Source organism: Enoplosus armatus, chromosome 7 (assembly GCF_043641665.1).
Source record: "Enoplosus armatus isolate fEnoArm2 chromosome 7, fEnoArm2.hap1, whole genome shotgun sequence".
NCBI lineage: Eukaryota > Metazoa > Chordata > Actinopteri > Centrarchiformes > Enoplosidae > Enoplosus > Enoplosus armatus.
In genome coordinates, this window is record NC_092186.1 from 1796721 (window position 1) to 1821200 (window position 24480).

The 24480-nt window shown below is 43.5% G+C and overlaps 1 protein-coding gene across 3 annotated transcripts in view; it reads right to left on the reverse strand.

Moving 5' to 3' along the window:
- pik3r3b (phosphoinositide-3-kinase, regulatory subunit 3b (gamma)) overlaps positions 1-24480 on the reverse strand; it is a 159290-nt gene that overhangs the window by 37250 nt on the left and 97560 nt on the right. Inside the window, exons 9-10 of one of the 3 annotated variants that reach the window (XM_070908307.1) lie at positions 18544-18591; positions 2865-2890 (exon numbers count right to left, since the gene is read on the reverse strand). The exons of the other annotated variants lie outside the window; for them this stretch is intronic. Coding sequence (XP_070764408.1) covers positions 2865-2890; positions 18544-18591 — 74 coding nt within the window. The remainder of the gene's footprint in view (positions 1-2864; positions 2891-18543; positions 18592-24480) is intronic. 3 annotated transcript variants of the gene reach the window in all.

Genomic DNA, 24480 nt, shown 5'->3' on the forward strand with positions numbered 1-24480 from the left:
GGTAAGAGAAAAGAAAAAGAGAGCGACATCTGCTCCGGCTCCCTTCAAACCAATGTGACACATGAGGGAGGACGTCTGCCCGGCTGCCTGAATTTATTACACTAATAAGATTCTCCTCAGTGCTCAATGTGTGTTAAACGAACACTGTCGGAGCTGCTCAACAGAAATCCATTCTCCCAAACTTTGGACCAACATTATTTCAATGACTGCTTTCTTTTAATTACACCCTCAACGTTACTGAATATCATTTTTAATAACTTACTGAGAATTCTTGTCCCTTTTGTTCTTATATTGACTGTAAGTTTTTTCAACCTTACAATTTGGAAATGGATGGAGGGGGGTGTTAAGGGTTCAGTATGCTTGAAATGAACTATTTTGTATGACTTGTCACAACGCAAACAGGCAAAAGTGTTTCCTCCTGGACGTCCACGCTGGAAGGCAGAGCTCAAACCCAGCCGTCACATCCTCCTCCTGGCTGCGTCCCATTACCAAGACCTCTCTTTCTCTCCGCATGTCATTGTCGGTCACTCAGATGAAGTGAGATTGTCAGATTTTCTGTTTCACAAAAACTGTCAGACATAGCCCCCCACAAGTCCAAAGGTGGAAAGACGTTTAGATGGTGAGACAAGCACTTTGTGTGAAGCATACTGAGGCCTTCAGCATTTTCAGGGATATACAGTAAGAACCATGTTGATGTCATTATGAACGCAACCTGTGATTAAATGAAAAAAACACAATGAATTCAAAAAGCTTTTGCCTCTGAAAAACACAAGAACAAAAAGTTGGCGATCTACACCTTCATTGTTGGTTTGTCTGTTGTTGTGAAGTCATGAATGGCATCTTGTAACATAGAGGAGTTAAGGCCTCAGTATGCTTCAAACGAGCTGCTTGTTGGGAACAGCTTTTTAAACCCCCTCTCTGACAGCGGGGGCCGCATCCATCGCAGTCCAACGATCATGCCCACTTTACACAGTGACAGACCAGGTGTGTGGAGGTTTTTCACCCCACCTTCGAGGGTGGACAAAGGTATTAAACGTGGTTGGATGACAGGTCGTACAATCGAATTTGTTTTGAAGCACACTGAGGCCTTTACTCTCCCACAATCCCTCAAAGTTTTCTTTTTGGGAGCACCACTTCAGTTCTTGAGGCGACTCCAAAACACCCTCGGGAAGGTTAACGAGGAAACCTGGCAAAATGGCAACTACTGTACCCATCAGACATGTATGATCATCTTGCTTGACCACCATTCCCGAGCGGGATCAGCGATTCGATGAAGCCCATGCCCGTCCAGCTGACTCCTCCCCCTCACACTGTATCCAGTCACGGCCTTCTTCCCTCCTTTCCCGTTCCTGATTTTATCGTTACAGGCTAATTGATTGTCAACAGTATAGAAAGCAACATGCAAATGAAGCTAAACAGCTCATTGTGGTGGTGTGTGGATAATTAATGACGAGGAAGGAAAGAAGTAGAGGGGATATTAGAGAACAATGGAAATCCCCGGACGTACACAACACCAGGCGAGAGAGGAGAGAGAACAAAAGCAATAGTATAGAGAACGAGGTGAGGCATCAGCCGGGTGGGAGGGGGGGCAGGAGAGCGAGAGAGTGTGTGTGAAGAGATGAATGAGGAAAAATGGCGAGGGCTCGGGCATTAATAATTAAGAGTGCGAAACACACACACACACACAGGATGGGTAAGCCATGACACAGATAAAGGATAATGCCCCCCCCCCTTTCCCTTCTCCCCCCTGCATATTGCTATGACTATATTGGGCTTATCGCCTGGACACAGGGCACCATTCACCACCACAATATCATCATTATTTACACCCAGATGGAGAGGGCCTATTGTTAGCTGGACCCGTGTGTGTGTGTGTTGTAGATAGGGCGGGGGGGTTGAGTAGATGGTGGGGGGTTCGGGGGATGGATGGCGAGGCCACAGATTTATGTCCGCCCGTGTCTTGACCTTGTGCCCTCGTCATCCATGGGAAGCCTCCTCAGGTCTCTGTGAGGGGAGTGAGGCGGGGGTGTCTGGGGGGGGGGGGTGGCGAGCGCCACCGCTAACAACAGGACGGACAGTGAGAGAGAGAGGTCTGGAGATCACATATGGAGGCTTGAGGTGGGGGGTTGAGGTTGGGGTGCAGGGCAGGCAGACAGACAGAGTCCATGTTCAAAGTAATTGAAGGATCAACATTTGGCATTTTCAATTAGTGTTCTGACCTCAGTGTTCCAGTCTGCTGCTGTTCTTAGACATAAGAACCTCCTGATAGGAAAGCCTGGTCACAATTAAGGCCAGGCGGAGGCAGGTGTGAAGCGAGTAGTCAGCCCAGGAAGTTTAATAAGTGACATCTGCTGTAGAAGATGTGGATCAGCGAGGATTATTGATCAATCTCAGTTTAGAATAGTTGGATTGGAATCAGGGAATAAGATAACAATATATTAACAACACATTTCAGTTCAGAAAAGAACAAAATATGTACACATATATATATATATATATATATATATATATATATATATATATGTTTGAGATTTAGAATAAAACCTCATTATCTTTTGGTGCTGACCAAAGAGAATAGAAAGCTTTCAAGTTTCTAAAGCTGCTCAGATCAATACAATACTTCTTTTAGATCAAACTTTTATTTCATATGATTATATAGGCAAAGTTCATGTAAGGCTGCTTGTGTTAACATTTGAGAACTTTGTCTTCTTTTGTTGAATGAAAATAAGGTTTTGCAGAAAAACACAATATATATTTAACACATTTAAATGTATCTGACGTATATTCATCAGTAAGGAGGAGAAAGGTATCAGAGAAAGTATTGTTTTCATATTGATACCAAAAGTCAGGTATCACATCTTAACCAGCCCGATTTAGAAACAGTTCAGAGCTCAGTACTGTACATACCTCGGTCTTTAATAGCCAGATTTAAGGGATGCTTCTGAAAGATATTTTCAGTACGGCCTGTATCGTTCGGGCTCTAATCTGCAGGTGGAAAGCAAATGAAACCACAGATTTCCACCTGCACTCTACAGTTTGTTCACAGATTCAGAACAGTTATCATGTCCTATGAGGACATAGGAGAGCTACTAATGCCTGGGCTGCTGCACTGAGGCTCTCGATAAAATCACTATTTTACAGTCGTGTAATAATCTGAAACATATGTCAGCTGAGGAAAGACAGGTGCTCAGAGAGCCAATGCTGCCCAAACATGGAAATGTCTCATTTTAATTAGAAATCCTTCGTCTGCATCTCTTTCCACAAAGTCGTATTGAAATCTGTCACCAGATTTATGAGATTTCCAGCTAATTAACAGACAAACAAATAGGACGGAAAACATCCCTGACAGCGGTATCAACACCGGATGATGTTTCATGACAAAAAAAACAAGCAATCAGAGTTTTGTAAAAGGCTGGTTTTCGTAAAGCTCAGTCGTCCATATCAGCACTACAACTGTTTGTTTCGGGGAAGAAATATCAGGCCACATCTGTTGATACAAATTAGTGAGAAAGAATCTTTAACTTCTGCATCAAGTGGAAGTTTTTGTTCAACATCAACATGCATTATTAATTTCTTCACTATATCTATAAGTTACCACACAGGGAATATAGAAAATGTCCAATACATTCAAGTACAAGAGCAACTGCTCAAGGAGCTCTGATCAAATCAAATGAAAGGATCTTCAGTGTGACTGAAGAGACGCTGCATTCAAATCTCACCCTAAAGCTATGTTTTTATGCTGCGAGAGGCTGAATACTTTGGGGAGGTGATTTATGAATAAAAAGACCCCTGGAGGACCCTGGCAATCAAATGTGGGAGCCCTTTATCTGCCTGAGCACAAATCAAGTCCACATGTGCAAAATAAATGTTGGAATGAGAGCGAAGGGTTATCAGGCAGATCTGAGACAAGCAGAGGACTCTGGGAAAATTGGGAAAATCCCACAAAATTGTCTGCCGATTGCAACTTACTTCATCATGCACTCTCGTATATATATATATATATATATATATATATATATATATATATATATCAGCGTCCGGTGTTGACCCCGTCTACATTTACGAGTGCAGTCTGAGCAGGAGACACAAAAGAAATCTAGGGTTTAGGTACATGTAGGTACAGGTTTCAAGGGTACTATACCGAAACCCAAACAGTCTGTCTGGTTGTCTGACCAGCTGAATGTGCATGGGAGTGTTTCTGTGTCTGTCTGCCTACCAGTGAGCAGTGATGTGCACACTTGGCTGCTCTGATGGACAACCTCACTCTGACTGTAACAGCCTCTGTAATTTCCCTGAGACACAAGGTCAATAATGTAAATCTGAAAAACTTGACTCTGCACTCGAGTAAACGCGTTCAGAGAGCTCTGTGGGCTGCAAATGCTTGTGTTGAGTTGCAATTCGATTACACAGATTAGAGTTACACAATCCTGCCCTCAATAACAAAAGCAATTTTGATTTGGGAGCACAGAGGGGAAATGGAAAGAGAAGGAGGAATGTGAAAGAAAGTGCTCTGCAGAGGAGAGCCTGCAGGAACCAGGAGGAGGGAGGAGGTTCAGACGCACAGGGACAAACCCAGAACATAGAGCCAGTCTAGAATCATTTCTATTTATCCACGAGTGAGATGATGAAGGGACAGAAGAAGAGAAATGCCACAAAGAAAAAGCACAAAGAGTCCTGGAGCATCGGGTTCCATGAGATCCATAAATATGTCGATAGCTTTGTCTGCTGCTGCTCACCAGCCAGAGTGTGGACATGACTTTTGACCGGTTCAACCAAGAAAAGCATCTTTCCTTTTCAGATAGTTTAAGTGAAAGTCTGGGTTATTATATAACATTACTCCCTGTATTAAAACCAGTCCGTCCAGTCTCCCATAGCCAGACCTATCTGCACACTTTGGATTTGCCACCAAAGGGCTGCGTAAAATGTCTTCCTGCAGAACTCCAATGAGGGTATGCAGATGTAGTTGTGCAGTACTGTGTGTGTGTGTGTGTATTTCTCTTGCACGAGTGATGTAAATGAATAGAGATGAAGAACTGTGCAGACAGGAACATGAATGGCACCTGAGGTAGGGTGGAGGGTAAAAGCAGCTGAGTCAGCACATGTACACACGCTACATACATATACACGCAACACACACGTGTATCTGTTTCTTATGTGCATGCATGTACAATGTGTTTGTGTGTGTGTGTGTGTGTGTGTGTGTGTGAGACTGTCCAGATGGGCTGAGTACATGTGACACAGCATGAACCGACCTGAGAGGTCTGAGAGGTCAAAGGTCACGTGAGAGCTGAGACATATAAAACTCTTCCCTCTGAGGGTAAAGTCAGGGTTAAGAAGTGTTTAAACATGGCCCACTATGGTCTCACATCATATGTGAAATAATATTCCTGGAGATGATATAATCCTTGCCTTTGTGCTTCATGTGTCTGATGGTTTATATTTACAGGTCAGGTTTTATTCTTCTGCTATTTTAATTTACCTCAATACCTATCCTTTTTTTTCTGTACTCGGATCAGCAGTAGACCATCATTATATGGGATTAAATAATAACAATAAAATAAATAATAATAAATAACTTAAATCAGAAACAAAATAAACTATTAAATGAGAGATTGTAAGATGTAGTATTTTCAATGACACTTTCCGTTTTTAAATAGATTTTTCATGATCTTAATTTACCATTTAAATATAAAACGCCCTTTACATTCATCTCCTTTCTTTAATTTGATACATGTCTTTAGTGGCTTGAATATCCGAAGTAGTAGAGTAAAAAAATAATTCATTAAACCAAATAATCTATGAAACAAGTCTAATGCCGCATGCTTCTCTGTGGGTGAAACGTTCCTTGCTGAGCCTCTCTGACCTGCAGCTCAGTGTGAAATGATCTCAGCTCACAGACAGGGTTACATTTTAATCAGAGGACAGACGTAACGAGAAGGAGACAGGCTGTACATTTTAATTAGAGGCTCTTCAGTGAGACAGACACACAGACAGAGCTAATATTCCCCCTCAGGACCCCCAGCAGGCAGTTGGGGCTTATAGCCGACCGCCTCACTGCCTGATTGTCCATTTTATAGGCCTATTGATTCCCTATCACCTCCCCGCATCAATACACCTCTGCTCATCTCTCCCTCCTTAACATGCATGGAGGTCATGATAAAAGATCTAATGGATGGAAAAGCTATTAGAGGGAGAGAAGGATGGAGGGAGGGACAGACTGAGGCTGAGGTGGAGGAGGTTCTGGAGTTTTCTATTGTCTGCAGTCAAGCTGCTCGATACAAACTGAAAGGGTCAAAAGCACCACTTTAGTGTAAATAATGCCTAGTTTAGAGGATGTTACCTTGATCCAAAAGATCACACATCTTTACACAATGAGCTGTGGAAGCTGGCATCAAATCAATTTCCTTTGATGAGAACAATCTTCCAAAAATGCTCTTTATTTGTATTTTTCCACAAAGTTAAAGCTGGAATCTCCCCCAGAATTGAAGGAGTTATTTCTTGCATCCACGATGTAAAAGAACTGTTCATTTTCTCATAGACAATGTGCGGCGGCTGAAACATGAACAGCCACGTCAGGAAATATTGGATTCTTTGATATCAAGAATCTAAAGCTACGCTAATAACTCTGTGAGGCTGCGCTGGCACAGCGCTGCTATGAGCTAAAAGGTAAAATCAACATGACAACATGTTCACAGCGACAATACTAACATGCTGATGTTGAGCAGTTTAGGTTTACAGCTGAGGCTGATGGGAAATATATTAGTTTCTGCAGGTATTTCGTCACAAACCAACGTATAAAGGTCAGTGGATCATTTCTGGAGACAATGAATATCTGTTCCAAATTTACCAACTGAGCGACACTGCCATCCATAGAGCCAGCTATGCTAACATGGCTAAAACCTCAAAGGTACAAGCCTGTGGACATCCGAAGAAACATCCAATCACTGAGCTTAAAAATATGTCATGTGCACCGCTAAAGGGATCAAGATACAAGAGGACACTAAAGATCTGCACCTCGGCCTGGCGTCTCCATAGAAATGGCTGCTGAGGTACCTATTTATTTATTATTGTTTACAGCCCTGACTTGAAACTTGAAATAACGGACTTTCAAAAGGGAATGTACCGTGGAAACAAAGACTTCTGGAAGCAGCAAACTCCAAAGACGCCAAATGTTCTCCCAGCTCACTGTTGATATTGTGAAACTAATCTGTAAACTGTGATTTGGCCGCTAAAACAAAACCAGATTCTTTTCTCTAAATAAGTGCAGGTGCAGTAACATAAACAGCAGCAGAGTTTATTCTTCAACACTGAGGAAGACTGGATGATGACACTGCAAAGTACTTTGTAATCTGAGACATGTGAATGACTGTAAATGAAAGAATGACTTCATCATTTCCAACAAAACACACACACACACACACACACACACACCCTCCACCTCCGTCAGTGAGTTTGTCCATGAAAGGTTTTCAGTCAGTCATCAGTCAGAGGTTCGTTAATGGAGAGAAAGAAAGGGAAAAACAACGAGGATTTATCTGAGTGACGTTCCATTTGTGCCAAAAACATGTTAATATCTTTAATATCTTTGAAAATGATTTGTGAAAGCAAAACAATCAACTTCGTCATACTCACATTACTGTACACCTAATACACATGAAATACTTTACGTCCACATTGTGATCAGTTACCTTCAGTTCTGTGTTTAAAAGTAAACTTTATTTATGAGAGCAGAAGAGATGTATTCCAAGAGAAAACAACAACATTAAACCTGAATGTTTTCTGAGCCGGACTGGTGACTCACAAGGACATCATCGGTGCTGAATGCAGCTCTGATGTAGCCCACATTGATTTCTCTCCTGCGCTGCTTATAATTTTTCAGGAAACACAATGTTCACCTAATCTGCCAAACACACACACACACACACACACACACTAACATGAGCATTATCATTAGGATGAGGCCTTGACCATCTAGTTGGGGACCGTGGACCAACATGACTGAGATAAGGGTCCATCAATCTAACCTCCCCCAGCCCGGGTCCACCTCGCTCTCTCTCTCTCCATACATACATAAGATTCATGTCTTCCAGGCGAGATGGCTCCCCCGTGGCTTACCCTCCGCTAGTTAGCACTGTGGCTAATCCGTTAGCCGAGGCCTCGCGGTGTCGCTACCTTCGCAGAGGTTACAGTTCAACCTCATCATCACAGCGAACACACTCGCTCATTTCAGCCCCTCATCCTTCTTTCCTCTTTCGTTAGCATTGTAGCCGGGGGTCAAAGGTCAACGCCAAGGATTTTTCCCTAAAACTGGAAGATATGCTGAGTCATTACAGTCTCCTTTCCCTTTAACTTTCAGTTCCTTTTCTTTTGTTTTACTTCCTTCCCCCTCGTCTTCCTTCCTTTGCTTCTCTCCTGTCCCCTTCTCTTCTTCCTTTTTTGCTTTCCTTTCCTTCCATTTCTCCTCCTCTCTTTCCTTTTATTTCCTCTTGTTTCTTTTCCTTTCCTGCCCTTTAGTTTCCCGTCCTTCTCTCTTCCGTCCTCTCTTTCCTGTCCTTACCTGTCCTTTACTTTGCTCTCCTAATTTGTAGCTGAGGCCCGGCTGGCAGCATCATTACCTCTGCAGGGTTAAAGTTCAACACTATTGTCACTCTCTTCAGTGTACGCTGGGTATTTGTCTTGATCCTGCCATTAGTTTCCCCTTTTCTGTTTTTACCACCTCCTCTTATGCCCTTTCCTTCCTTCCGTCCTTCCCTCCACAGCTAATTTGCTCCGCCTGTAACGGAGCATCATTACCTCTGCTCAGGGTCAATGCTGAAGGGTCATTAACGGCAGCCTCTTCATCCAGATCACTCATCTCCACCATGATGCTATCTGTCTGTCTGGATGACAGCCACGACCCTTTACTTGTCTCTCTATTTCCATGACATCCCCTTTCCTTCTCACCCCCTCCCCCTTTCTCTTTGTAGGTTAACCCCTTGTCGACCGGGGGCCGAGTGTGTCGAGTCAGACAGCGGAGCTCAGATTAGACAAAGGCCAGACGGCATTATGCCGGACAGCTGAACTAAGCCCTATTAGAGAGAGTCATTACCCGTCTGTCTCGTCCTGCACGCACACATACACAGCAAATTATCTGTAAAAAGGAAGAAACCTCAATGAGTCCGAACTAAACTGTCTGAGATCGTGATCTGCACTCTGGTCTGAAATACTTCAACTGTTGGTTCATGTGGATACAAAAGAATTTTAAAAAGTAAACTTGAACAAGAGAAGACAGGAGGGAGGAAGGAAAAAGTGGAAGAAGGAAAGAAAAGAAGAAAGGAAGAAAGAAAGGAAGGGGGATCGCCTGACAATCGGACTGAACTCTCATTTTGTTTTCAGTTCACTATTCAGTCTGACATTATGCCTTTCAAACCTGTGAACATTCACAATCATTTCTTTTCTGTTTCCTGCCTCCTATAAGACTCAGACCAACCAATCAGCTTTCATTAGGCATTGGGAGCTTTTTGCTATGTATCTGTTTTACAAACATAAACGCATCCCATTTGTACGTATGTCAAGTATGCTTTAATCAAATAAAAACTACCCCCATATGGCCGCTAACCATAGAGGTGGCAGATTAGAAAACGCACATATTGGTCAAGTTTGGAGCAGTCATATGGATCCTGTTTCAGATGCTTTGGCATGAGCACAGAGAAATAACCAAAATGGCTGACATATTTTTGGCTAAACGAGTTTGATTGAGCCTTTTCTCACAAATCAGCACAAATGTGCAGGATTTGTTGATAATATTTAAATGACAGTAGGGGCGTCACAAATGTCGTAATCTTCTGTCAAACATGTGATAGATTCTGCGCACAAGAGGCGGTGAGTCTATCTCTTCTCGAGCACCACGATATTGAATGTACTTAAGGTTTTAAGCAAGGAGATATTGTGGTGCATTAGCAGCATTGTGCTAAGATGGTACATAACATACTGCACACACACACACACACACACACACAACCTGCTGGTTATGACGGGGTGAGGAGATGAGAAAATGGATCGATGAGTTGTGATGAAAAACCATCAATAAACTTTAATCCTGTAAAAGCTGAGCCTCCTCTGCTGCATCTCAACACCCGTCACTCACACATTCAGCCTTTATGGATCGTAGCAATTACTGCATTGTTCTGCATTGTGCCTTCATCACAGTAATGTGCAACTGGTCTGTCTGGTTCTGCGGCGCTCCACCGCTCTGTACTCACATCAACAACATACCGCGATCAGTGGATATTTAGATTTGTGCATCATAGTGATCTTTTCAAAATTCTGACATTTTCAAATATTACAATAACAACTTAAATAGTGGCTCTTTATGTTGGTAAACTAATATACTGGTTCCAGAAGTCCATTTATAATTTTGCTCTACGTGAGAGCTGAGACAGCTCAAAACAACGTGGTAGCTCAGGTGGTTAGTAGTCTGAATACCATAAAGTGTTATCATACTTCTTAAATATAGGACCAACATTTTTATAAAAGTGAAACCAAAACACAAGAATATATTTAACAATTGACAAAGCACCAATCTTCCGCTTCAGTTACGCTACGTCTGACAAATGTATGATGCGTATTTGATTATGACTGGGATGGCCCTGACATCCCAAGCCAGCGGTAGCACAGATCTCAGTGCAGTTTTGTTCAGCAGTGGTGTGTATTTGTTTGGTGCTTGCACCTGTTGCATCTCCTCACACCTCCAAACACACTCCCTAGACACAACGAGGTGTGTGGAGTGGTGCAGCTGCGGATGTGTTTATGCTGATCAGGCAATGCAATTTTGGAGCTTATTTTGGAATGAAATTGCACTTTTTTGATTTCAGCCTCCTCAGGCCAACTCTAATCACAAATGCAATGCTCTTAAACTGCAATTTAAACTGCAGAAATTACGTATGTTTTTGCTGCAAGTTTGTTCTCGCGCCCAATTTCAGAAGAAGCATAAAGTCGGTATAATAACACTGCCAACATGCCAATCATGAAAACGAACCATCGTCCTCCCAGGAAGTAAGCGCCCCCAAAAGCCATGACCACAATCGTTCCAAAACCTTAACCAACTGTTTATTATTGTAACCGTGACGACGGAGGTCCCCTAACCTTTCCGAAGTAGTCATTTTAACCTAAACCACGATGGTTCCCTAAACCTACCCGAGTCGCTTTTCAGAATCAGAATCAGACTCAGAAATGCTTTATTGATCCCTGGGGGGAAATTACACTTCTTTCATTTTTGTTCCTAAACCTAACCGTCGTTCTAGAGAGTTTTTAATTTGGAGGACTTGTTGTGCAAATGAACGCCTGTTCAAACACATTAAGTTGAAATGTTCAAATTCATAATTTAACATAAGTTTGTTTCCATAAAGGTTTTGTTTGATTTTGTTTTTGATGGCGTGCATTAAAATCAAGACTACAAACACTGTTTTAACTACACTTGAACATCACATGTTCTAAATCATCGGAAATAGCTTCCAGTCAATTTCTGTTTTCGGTCACATCCACTCCCAATTCTATGTGACGACAAGCACACATGCATGCACATGGTTTTCTTGAACAGATGAAAAGTGTGTCACTTGTGCACAGACTCACTCTCTCACCGCCACGTGTCATGTCCTGACTTCACCTTCTTAGAAATAAACCCAGCAGCACTTTCATCTGCTGATCTGCAGTGAGCTCCACTGACCCGCAGAATTAGGATGTATAGAAAACACACTTCCTGCTTCATCACAGTAATCTGCTTTGCTACAGATGGCTGCCATTAAACCCCGGCATCTTTGTTGTGGAAGTGGGTATTATTTCACGCATGAATGGTTCGTGAGTCTAAAGACAGTGTGGGATAAAACCCTCACTGGAGTTGATCGATTAGCTGATTCACAGCAAATTCATCTGCTACAATTCTGATAGCTGACTGCTGTTCATCATCTCAGTAGACTTGGAGAATCTCTGTAAAGGAGTACTGAAGCTGTCCTGGAGACTTTGGGTGGCTCAACATCTTACCGCGACACTTTATATGACTTTTTCCTTCCGTTTGTGAACGCAAAGAAAAGGTTAGAAGCGTTGTGGCAAGTGCAGGGGCTCCAGTAGGAAAAATATAATTAGGTAGAAAAATGTCTCACTGCCGTCATGTGCTCCACTCACACCACAGAAAGCTTTAAGTGCTGGCTGCAGTTCAGTTGGGGACACTGAGTGGCTGCTTGACTTGACCCCAAGTGTGAACATTTAATCAGCTTAGCATGGCATCCCCCGCAGCCCTCTGCTGCATCTAAAACCATTCAGCAAGGCTAAGCCATACCCACTGACCCACACTGATCTCTGCCTCTCACTCTCCCTCCGTTTACACTCACACTCAATGATGCACTCACAACATACTGCATATAATGTATCTGCACACACACACACATCCACCCGCACACAGACAGCTGACGCAGCTGAAAGCCTGCCGAGCTTATAGGGGCAGAAAACACGGCAGACACGCCGAATCCTATTTAGCCAATGCTTTTAGTAATGTAAAGTGCATGAGAGTGCACGTAAAAGCAGGGGTACGTGTAGCGCTGCGGGAGCTTAGGCGACGTTATGAAACCGAGCTTAGGTTAAAGTGCATTAGAGCGGAGAGATTCAGAGAGAACATAAGTCCACAAAGAGAGAGGCAGGTTTATTAATTCAAGTAATTGTGTGTGTGTGTGTGTGTGTGGCAATACATAAAGCCGGAGGAGTTATCTGTGTGTGTACAAGAGAAAGAAAGAGGGTGGTAAAAGTGGGAGATTCCCACTCTCACAGTACAGACAGCTCATCTATGGAACGTCTGCCTCCTTGATAGGTTGTTGGACTGTGAAAACATCAGGGACAACGATGGAAATGAGTCCTGACAAAGTTTGGTATGTTGTATTTCATAAATACACCTATAAACATTTAGAAAGTTGTCAATTAACCAAATAAAACCCAAACAAAACACTCCCTGTTCACGACTAAAACACTGAGTGAGTGCAGAGAGGAAAGTAGGCCAGTGGTCCAAAGCGTTTCTGTCAGACAGAATTTTCCCCCAGAAATGAGGAAAACCAGCTTTATCCTCGGATGCATTTGACACAGCGCTGGTGAAACACAACATTGTGGAACATAAAGGAAATGAATGACAGCGAAACTTTATAATCAATAGAGAAAACACAAACACAAACTGAAGACAGGTCTATGAATGGTACATGCACTACATGATGTCCTGATACAAGAAAATACTGCTGTTACACTATGGACATTTATTGTTGTTGGTCTGAAGTTTCCGTATGTTGCACTGTTCCATGAAACGACAAAACAAGAACAATACACAAACGTAGACCAACTTTCCTTCAAGTATAAGTCAGTCACTGATTGACAGGTTGAGTTTCTTCCCACACAAGTGAAGGAACAACCTGTCAAAACCCAGCCGAACACTTTAAGGCATTAAAATGCTTTAAAGTCTTAAGATGCCAGATTATAACCTGTTGAGATGCTACAATTTAGCATGCGAGACACACAGATCTGCCGAGATAGCGAGCACAAGGCTCTTTGTCCCCCTGTGGACGTACAGGTCCAACTGGTAGGAAACCGAGCAGGCGGTCAAATCCTTGTTTCACTTGCTTCTTTCACAACAAAGATGGAATTTCACGTACTTGATAAAAACATTCAACGTGTCCATTTCATGACATCACAGGAGTCAGGGTGGGATTTCTCAACCTACCTGGTCCAAGCTGAAGCGATTGTGGGTGAGTTTCAACTCTTGGTTGAGGCGAGGAAACTCAGCGTCCTCTTGTTGCCGAGACTTTCTTAAGGTTTTGTTAAGATGCATGAAATGCAAAATCGCTGCTTGGGAGACTCCACTGACGACCAGCTGCATGATAAAAACATTAAATAGCAGGGTGTACAATTTTGTCTCAGACTTGGTGCGCATTACTCATTTCTGAACACACTCTCTTGTTGGACATTCATTTTTCCATCTGAAATTCAGTTGAGACCTGGATCTTTTTTTCATGGTAATCAAAAGCTAATAAGCTGCGACTCAAACTCAGTACATTTTCTGGACGGAGGTGATTTGATGCTCTTTTCTACTGCAGCCTGATCGCAGAGATGTTTTCACACAGAACAGTCTCGACTACTGCCGTTTCAAGGGGGGAAAAAAAAGCAGAGAAGAAGAAGAAAGAGCTTCTAGGAGAAAGTTCAGCTCGGCTTCATCGACCTGTCCTCTCGTCTTGTTGTTTACTCGCTGTTTACGCTGCCGTGCACGCAGGCAGAGACGATCAATCTACATCCTGTGTCACGCAAAGAGCAATGTCAAGAGCTATCCCTCCGCTCGCCGCTGCCTCCACCTGACACAGCGAGAGGAGGACGACGGGGAGAGAGAGGTAGCGTGAGAGGGAGACGAAGAGGGCACGCAATCCCACCGCCACACACACACACACACACACACACACACACACACACACACACACTATATCAACCTCACTCTCTGTTGGAGAGAAAACTACTGAGAAGAAAATCACATGTGCTGAAGTGCTCTCAAGACATTTTTTTTTCAATAAGCTTTCAGCTTTACACAAACACACACACACACACACACACACACACACACACACACACACACACACACACAGAGTTTCCCATGTCCCTGTCTATCTCAAACACTCCTGTGAGGCTCCTGTGGGCCAATAAGAGATCTCAGAGCTGTCAAAACCAGCGGGGCCCCCGAGGGCCATCCGTCATGTGAGATGGAGAGAGGAAGATGGAGAGAGGAGGAGAAGAGAGGATGAACGAGGAAAGGGGGCAAGGAGATGATGAAGGAGAGGAGAAGAAGGAAGCGAAGAGAAGAGGAGAGGAGAGGAGAGGAAGAAGAGGAAGGAGACGTGGAGAGGGGAGGGGAGAAAGAAAAAGTAGAAGGGAAGAAAAGAGGAGGAGAAAGGGGAGGAAGAGGAGAGAAAGAAGGAGAAAAGAAGAGAGGAGAGAAGGGAAAGGGAGATAAAGGGAAGGGATGGGAAAATAGAAGAGGGGAGGAGAGGAGACTAAAAGAAGGAAGGAGGAGGAGGAGAGATAGAAAGATGGAACAGAGAGAAAGGAGGATCGGGGTGATGGAGAGGGGAGAGAGAGAAGAGATGGTGGATGGGGAGTTAAAGATGGAGGAGACTCCATCCTCTCCAGGGAGCATTGGATCCATGATGCATAACCAACACCACACTGGTCTGCTTTAGACACCACACACACACACGCACACGCACACACACACGCACACACACACACACACACACACACACACACACACACACTGGAGTGAGTGAACTACTCTAGCGAGAGAGCTGAAACATGTCAGGCTCTGTCACGCAACAACACGAGAGCCCACAGTGTGTGTGTGTGTGTGTGTGTGTGCGTGTGTGTGTGTGTGTGTGTGTGTGTGTGTGTGTGTGTGTGTGTGTGTGTGTGTGCTCAGAGGGACTGTGTGACAGACTAAACATTTTTTCAGAGATAGAAGGTGGCACATCTCTGACTGTTCGCGTGCTTCAGTTCATCACTCTGCAGAGTGTTGTGTGTGTGTGTGTGTGTGTGTGTGTGTGTGTGTGTGTGTGTGTGTGTGCGTGTGTGTGTGTGTGTGTGTGCGTGTGTGTGTGTGTGTGCATGAAAGCAGTCATCACTTGAGGTCAGTGTTTGCAGTCAGTCGCTCCTGGACATGTTTTTTACATACTTACACACTCAATGACACTTCATCACCTTCATCTCTCAGTACAGTCGTTATCCTGAGGTACTTAAAGGAACCTGAAGAACATCGACTGCAGCTCTCGTTCTGTTACCTTCACCCTGGTTCTGACACCTTCAACCTGGTTCTGATACCTTCAACCTGGTTCTGACACCTGGTTCTGACACCTTCAACCTGGTTCTGATACCTTCAACCTGGTTCTGACACCTTCAACCTGGTTCTGATACCTTCAACCTGATACCTTCAACCTGGTTTTGATACCTTCAACCTGGTTCTGACACCTGGTTCTGAGACCTTCAACCTGGTTCTGACACCTGGTTCTGATACCTGACACCTGGTTCTGATACCTGACACCTGGTTCTGATACCTTCAACCTGGTACCTTCAACCTGTTTCTGATACCTTCAACCTGGTTCTGACACCTTCAACCTGGTTCTGATACCTTCAGCCTGGTTCTGATACCTTTAACCTGGTTCTGACACCTTCAACCTGGTTCTGACACCTTCAACCTTCAACCTTCACCCTGGTTCTGATACCTTCAACCTGGTTCTGATACCTTCAACCTGGTTCTGACACCTGGTTCTGATACCTTCAACCTGGTTCTGATACCTTCAACCTGGTACCTTCAACCTGGTTCTGATACCTTCACCCTGGTTCTGACACCTTCACCCTGGTTCTGACACCTTCAACCTGATATCTTCAGCCTGGTTCTGATACCTTCACCCTGGTTCTGACACCTTCACCCTGGTTCTGACACCTTCAACCTGATATCTTCAACCTGGTTCTGACACCTTCAACCTGATACCTTCAGCCTGGTTCTGATACCTGGTTCTGATACCTTCAGCCTGGTTCTGATACCTTCACCCTGGTTCTGATACCTTCAACCTGGTTCTGACACCTTCAACCTGATACCTTCAGCCTGGTTCTGATACCTTCAGCCTGGTTCTGATACCTTCAGCCTGGTTCTGACACCTTCAACCTGATACCTTCAGCCTGGTTCTGATACCTGGTTCTGTTACCTTCAGCCTGGTTCTGATACCTGGTTCTGTTACCTTCAGCCTGGTTCTGATACCTTCACCCTGGTTCTGATACCTTCAACCTGGTTCTGACACCTTCAACCTGATACCTTCAGCCTGGTTCTGATACCTTCAGCCTGGTTCTGATACCTTCAGCCTGGTTCTGACACCTTCAACCTGATACCTTCAGCCTGGTTCTGATACCTTCAGCCTGGTTATGATACCTTCAACCTGGTTCTGATACCTTCACCCTGGTTCTGATACCTTCAACCTGATACCTTCAGCCTGGTTCTGATACCTTCAGCCTGGTTCTGATACCTTCAACCTGATACCTTCAGCCTGGTTCTGTCAAGGTTGGAGGTATGTGCCATGTATTATTTCATGTCAGTGGTACTGACAGTGTAAACCGAACAAACAACAAAACAGGCTAATTTTGCGGCATTTTGTCACTGCAATGATCTTTTTTCTTTTATTTAGATTTTTAGATGGATATGTTTTGGGTTTTTGCCGTCAGGGTTGTATGATGCTTTGGGTGATTGTAAATAGAAGGCGTAATGTTGCCGTGAGTATGCTGTAGGCTACACTTTAGCCCCACTTTAAAGCCTATATTTCTTTACATTTCGGTTAATCTGCATCATGAAAAGTCACTGCACTGTAACCATCAATACAAACAATCATTTGACTACTTTCGACATTGAAGAAGATTTCAATCGTCAGAGAAAAATAGTGGAAGATGTTAACATTTCTAGGATTGGCACTAAAATCACCTGTTCTTTGGTAAACTAACCAGAATCTCATTACAATTTGTGAACAAGGTTTTGAAATATTCTGCTAACAAACAAACACATAAAATGAAGACAGCTGAAAACAGAGCCCTCATCAGAAAAACAACAGCACTCGTTGTCTGTCGACACACTTACATTAGCTCTGTTTATGTTTTCCTGACAAGAGACGTCTTGTGGTCGAGCTAATACTGACTCACCTTCTGAGGAAGTTGTGACTCATGCCTCCTATAACGGTCACATTTTGGTTCCTTTCAGACCTTAACCAAGTACTTTTTGCCTAAACGTGGCCAGACCTTCACCATAGAGGTTGCAGATGAGAAAATGCTCAAATTTGTCATCATGATCTACTTTGTTGTTTGCATATAAAGACTTTAGGTCTGGAACATTCTTATATCCTGTCCGCCGTCCGGATGTCAACCTTTCAGTCTCTGCTGTTACTTCATGTTGACACAGTTCCACACTCAGCTGTGACCGAGGCCTCTGAGCACTTTATTATTATGCAGAGTTATTTTATGAGCTAATGACGGAGCGAGCCGCTGACACCGTGGAGAGATTAACGCCTCGTAACTGGTTTATGTATTTAGGTCAGAAAATGTGAACAGTGTGAAAATTCTGATGAGTGAGGAAAAGGATTTCACACGGTATTAAAATAAACTTCTGCCTGGAGAGGCCTGAGGCCCTGTGAAGACTATTGACACTGTGTGTGTGTGTGTGTGTGTTTAATATGTGCTAAATATGCATTTGTCTGCGTGAAGCTGCTTTTGAATCTGTCTGACGAAGATCTTCATCCAGCAGGCTGATTTTGGGAAACAGCTTGAAAACAAGGGTGGATTTAGAGAGCTGAAGTCAATTAATCAATGAGTTGATCAAATGAAAATTAATTAGCAACTGCTTTGATGATCCATTGATAGTTCCCTTGTTTCAGCTTCTTAAATGTGAATACTTTCGGTTTGTAGGTCTGCTATGATATTAAAACTTCATATCTTTGGGTTTTGGGCGGTTGATTGGACAAAACAAGCGATTTGATAATCTGGACTTTTGTGTTTAATTGTGACGAGCTTTTTCAACTATGTTCAAAAAGATGAATCGACTAATCAAGAAAATAATCGGCAGATTAATGAATAATGAAAACAATCAGTGGTTGCAGCCCCACATTACAGTTTTTCAGCCGCACTTTTATTTGAGAAATGGCCACTGTTTGAATGCCACCTTTTATAGGTGGCACAAAACTGTGGATAGCCAGGCGGCCGTCATGTATTCAGGCCAATACAGTACCCTTATGAAAAACTGTGAGTGCAGAGACTGAGAATGCGAAGCAGCAGCTGTGAAACAGGAAAGCTCCTCTGAGTTCATTGTGGTGACACAGTGACATAACAGACTCAGACATGTCCTGTCAAAATGTTTCCGTGCATGAGAGAAAAAAACAACAAAAGAGAATGAGACAATGAGGGAGAATATGTGTCTACATGAGTGAGATTATTTGGTGTGTGTGTGTGTGTGTGTGTGTCCATGTGTGGTTATTGACAGGTGGGTTTTTATTCTAAGAAATCCCTGGGTGACGCAGGTATAGTGGAATTAAGAGAAAAAGAGGACAATGTTTGGAGACAATCGCACACCGGCATGAGCCCTCAGGACCAGCCTGGAAACCCAGGCAATGTGTGTGTGTGTGTGTGTGTGTGTGTGTGTGTGTGTGTGTGTGTGTGTGTGTGTGTGTGTGTGTGTGTGTGAGAGTGGGGATATTGACAGATTTCCTCTTGTAAGAGAGAGAGAGAGAGAGAAAAAAGTGAAAGAAAAAGACATGAATCAGGTTCAATTCCACCCTATAAATAATACAAATCTTGCATATTCATGGCTGCAGTATGAAAGAGGACATGCTGGCGTGTGGGTGTCAGCCAGAGGGCAGCCTCAATGAGTTTGACATCAACAATACTGCGTCTCTGAAAGGATCTTTTCTTTTCTGAGTGAAGAGGCTCTGAACCGGTCCTTCTCCTATTGGTCCTGACCCAAACATCAGTGCTGCCAGCGCTCACAAAGACCACATTCACACACAGTTGGAGCAATAATGAATAATGAAAATGATGTAGCTCGCTTAGATCGTTACGGGTACAATTGTAATTTACAGATTTACGAAAGAAATAAAGGTAAAAGGATTATACTGCGTTGCACATAGAGAGATGTAGATATTGCAGCTAGGGTTGGTTCGGGATCTCAAAGGAAAACAGGAAAACAGAAGCAGACAAATCCAAATGAGTCAAGTGGAGAAGAGTTTTACAGCTTAATTCTTAACAAGACGAAGAGTCCGCAGCCATGCTGGCGGCTCTGCGTGTACTGAGGCACGGTGGTGGTTCGGGCTAAACGCTCCCGTCGGCATGCTAACAATGAGAAGGTTAACTGACAGTGATGCTGATGTTTAGTTCATGAGATTTATGCCCAAGGAAGGTTGTTAAGCTCCGCACTCTCAAATGGATATCAATATGTCTCCTGTACGAATATGCTCGTGTTGTATGTATGTGATACATTTTTGAATGTGGAAATATTTTAAATAAAATGTTCACACACTTTCATAAATGTCACGTTATTCAAAATCTTAAAAAATGCTAACAGTGAATCAATTATTTAATAAAAACTAATAAATATACTACGACTACCACTAAGAATGTTATCAAAGGTCAGTGCTAGAAAGTAAAGTGCTTAAATTCCCTCCCTGGCACTGACTGTGTGATATCCTCAGGCTCACCTTTGGCATCTGGGTAAAACCCATAATATCCTCAAATACAAGATGCGCAGCAGATCATCCATCAGCCATCTGCAGAACCATGATGGACCATATGAAAAGAGATACGATGGCCCAACCCTATCTTCAACTTCAGATCACACAACAAAGCGCTGCGGGCAGGATCCAGACTGTCACAAAGTTTGATCTGGCCTGCATACAAATGATGCTTGTGAATTCAGTCCGGCCCTTCTGGTTGCAATTAGTGGTAATCTGTACGTCTTAGCTGCCACACAGAGCACGCTATAGCCCGCTGCATGTCAAACAGCTGCAGCTCTCGCTCGCTCGCACACTGATACCAGGCGGCTCGGAGCTCAGAGGTCGGCTCAAAACGGATCAAAAAACAGAAGGAAGGTTGATGCTGGAGGCTGACGGTCTCACAGCAGATGATGTGTGCACAAAGCGAACACGCTCTGACAAGTTAGAGGACGGTTTCTCAGCTTTAGAGCTAAGAAATTCAGCTTGAAACTTTTTTACAAATCCACTTGCAGTCGACGAGAGCACGCCAGAACATTTCCAGGTGGAGCTGAATGAAATACAGCCCGGAGCGCTCTGAGCTCAGAGTTCCACTCTGATCAGGACGGGTGTGTTTGCTCATTTCAGCTCAGGATATTCAGAAGCACACTCACTGTTCAGCGACAAAGAGGACAAACCTTCCAGTCTTAGGCTTTGGTCCAGTTCTCTGCCTTAACCCGCTCCCTCAGTTTGGAGTTGCTTTTCTTAAATTACCACTCTCTTCATCTGTTTTAGAGCTACTAGGAAGGCAGGCCACGAAGAGCCCCCCGAGAGCCCCCCTCTGCTTTCAGCGATCTCTCTAAAAAGTTTCTAAAATCTGAAACATGTTTGTGGAGTTCTCATATATTCAAAGCTGAATGGGTTTACTGCACTACACCGTGCTGCCATGAGGCTTTGAGCACCTTTGTGGCTGACTTAAGGTGGAATGATAATAGTGTTTATAGTGCGATGAGGTATGAGACTGCGCCTCATGTCTGCTGGATGTGATGTGGTGGTGACATGTAGGTGAGTAGTGACCCAGCAGAGGACCGAGAGGTCTGCGCGGGTCAAACCTGCTGCTCTTAAAGCAGAGAGGGAAGTGGATGAACAGGTAATGCTGTAACACCCAGAAGTTCAGACGAGGATGGATGGCCGAAGCAGCCGTCAGAGCGATAGGAAGAGCAAGAGACGATGAGATAAGACGGCTCAGGTTAGAAGATTAGAGAAGATTCTCTCCAGTGAAGAAGAAGAGGAAACCTGCTCGCTGTTGGACTCATGACGTCACTGCAGTCATGTGCCTGAACACACTCAGCTCGTCCTGATGTGTTATTTCTCGAGTGTGTGTGTTAAATGTTGCCAGTACGTCAGTTAGGCCGTGCCTGGGAAAAGCTGCTACCGCAGAGGACGAGAGGACGAGAGAGAGACTGACAGGGACAGCATGCTCTCTCTTTTTCCTAGAGTGACCTCGCCCTGCTGAGGGCTCCAAAATAAAACAAAAAATGTAGGTTTCCATGTGGGGAAAATTCCCAGGATCCTGTCAATTTGTCAGCAGCTGCTGTGAAAACATGAACATGTGGGTAGAGAGAGAGAGAGAGAGAGAGAGAGAGGCTGGACATGTGTGTCACAGTCTGTGTTTGTGTGAATGAGGGTATGTGTTTGTTTGTTTGTTTGTTTGGCTGTAGCCAGGGAGCTGCGAACGTTTAAAGGACTATTCAGTTGTTTTCTGTCTTACGTGTTATTTTCATAGTTTTGGAAATTGTAATTCGCGATTGCTGAAATCTGGAGAACGACCACAGATTTTAAAACAGACAAAAGAACAAATGCATTGACTCTCAGTAGTCTGTCTCCAAATTAGGTTTTAAAACGGGCTTGTCCAACATCAGTGTGGGACAGTAAGAGTAACGCATTAAAGTCATGGAGTCAGGAGGTAGACCGGGTCCTGATCCTCAGCTCAGGTCCAGATCCTCAGCTCCTCCTCCTAACTTGTCTGTTAAGTTAGAAAAGCACTAAATAAGTGTCGTGCATTGACAGTAATGTGATTACTTTGATCAGTAACGATAAGTGTAAGGGCTCACAGTTTGAAATTCAGATAACAAATAACAGAGAGTGTGTCCGTTCAGAACAGGTGGAGCTGGAAGCTTTGTGATGGCAGCTCACCTATATGATGATACTCAGTCCTGTTGGACAGCTCTTAAAAAGCCCTCCACCAGGGAACGCACTTATTCCAGCAAAGGAGGAGAAACACACCTTCCAGTAAATCCAAAAGTGAGTAATTGATTATATGTTCCAAGTACACCCACTCCCAGACGTCAGCAACAAACGCTGTGAGTGAAATGTTCAGTATGTGAGGAAAGGTAAGGAAACGAAATAAAAAACCCAGAAACATTCGGTGCCCTTCGATCAGTCGACAAACTCACAGAAAGTTGCTTCAAAAACAGCATCTGTGCAAATTTGTAACCACACGCATTGTTTATTTCTGATTTTTCGTAATTCAAGCTCTGTTCTGAATAAATCACGGTGTGTGTTTGTCTTGTGTGTCTTCACATGTGTGTGTTTGTGTGTCCATGTGCGTGCGAAGAAGCAGAAAGATCTTTTTGCTCCACATTCCTCTTTGACAACATCATTAGCAGCCCGGCTGACCTGGCAGGGAGGGACGGGCTGGGCGAGACACTGGACGCGCACACACACACACACACACACACACACACACACACACACACACACACAGCCATGTTTCCACTGTAGGGACACAACCGAAGCTCTCTATGTGCTAACACACAAACCTTGTGCATGAAACAGACACACTGAACCCACCTTTGACCTTTCATACCAGAACGTGGCTCATGGCTCCGGTTGTCCCTGTTCTATATGTGAACACATCACTGAACTGACTGTACATACCTGTGGAGTTGAAGAGGGGCCGAAGCTGCACTTTTGGATGTCTGTTTTTTACTTTTTCTCTGTGGTAGCTGAGAAACTATGAAAACCATCCTTTCTCTTTATTCTTTGGTCTTTCTGATGGAGTGAAAATGGGACATGGATGCTTTTCTCTACAGAATATCAAGGTCCATCTAAAGAAAAACATTTCAATATTAGCTTTTATCACATTTTCTCTTCCACAATATGCCTTCGTTTCCACCTCAGTCATGCATAAAAGCTTTTCTGCAATACCTCTTTAAATTCCAGTGTTTCCACTTTGTATGTGCAAGTTGAAGCTCTAGTTTTATTCTAGAGAAGGTTAAAGATCCTGAAAATCTCTTTACCTCACTTTTTAATTTCCCCTTCATCTGTCTCTCTGAAAAGAAAAAAATAATAACGCTGTTTCCCTTCATCCATCATGTCTGTCTCTCTGCCTCCTCTTGAGTCACAATCCTCTCGCTCTCATTACTTCCAACAAAGTCGTACAGTCTAACAGTAATAAGGCTCGAAGAAAAGCTACTTGTTTTTTCTTTTCAGCTCCGAACATTATTAGAGCCGGAGGGAGGGGGATTCACCGGGCTCAATACGACACACACATAATCCCACCCGAGTTACTATGGCTGCAGTGTATATGCAAACATTAATGAGCAACAGTATAGTATAATAGATATTAGGTGGCAGATTTACAGCGCTGTAGAACTGTGGGAAGTCCAGCATGCTTCCAGTCGTAAAACACATGAAGACACAATGCAGACAGTAATACTCACTTCATTCAACTAATGCAAACCAGACCACTTCTGCAGGAATGACATCCTTTTTCTCCTTTTTTTCGTATGTGAAGGCTCAATATTCAACATATGATAGAAGATATTCAGGAACTATATGAGCCAAAGTGTGTGGACACCTTAACATTACACCTATATGTGATAATTCCAAACCGCGGGCATGAATCTGCTGCTATAACAGCCCCCACTCTCCTCTTTCCACCAGATGTTGGAATCTGGCTGCATTACGAGGCCTGGCTTGCAGTCAGTCCGGTGTAGTACTTTTGGTCAACATAGAAGTGCTGTCAAAGCGTCGTGGGAGCTGTAGTTGTTGAACGCTAACAATTGTTTTATCTTTGTTAAATTCTTTATTTTCATTGGCCAAAAGGTGACATGGGAGATTGTGTGTGAAGTAATTCATCTCCAAAACACAGACCTTGCCCAGTAAAATGAAGTGAACTAAAAGACAAAAATATGTTAAAATAGCTCCAGACGGA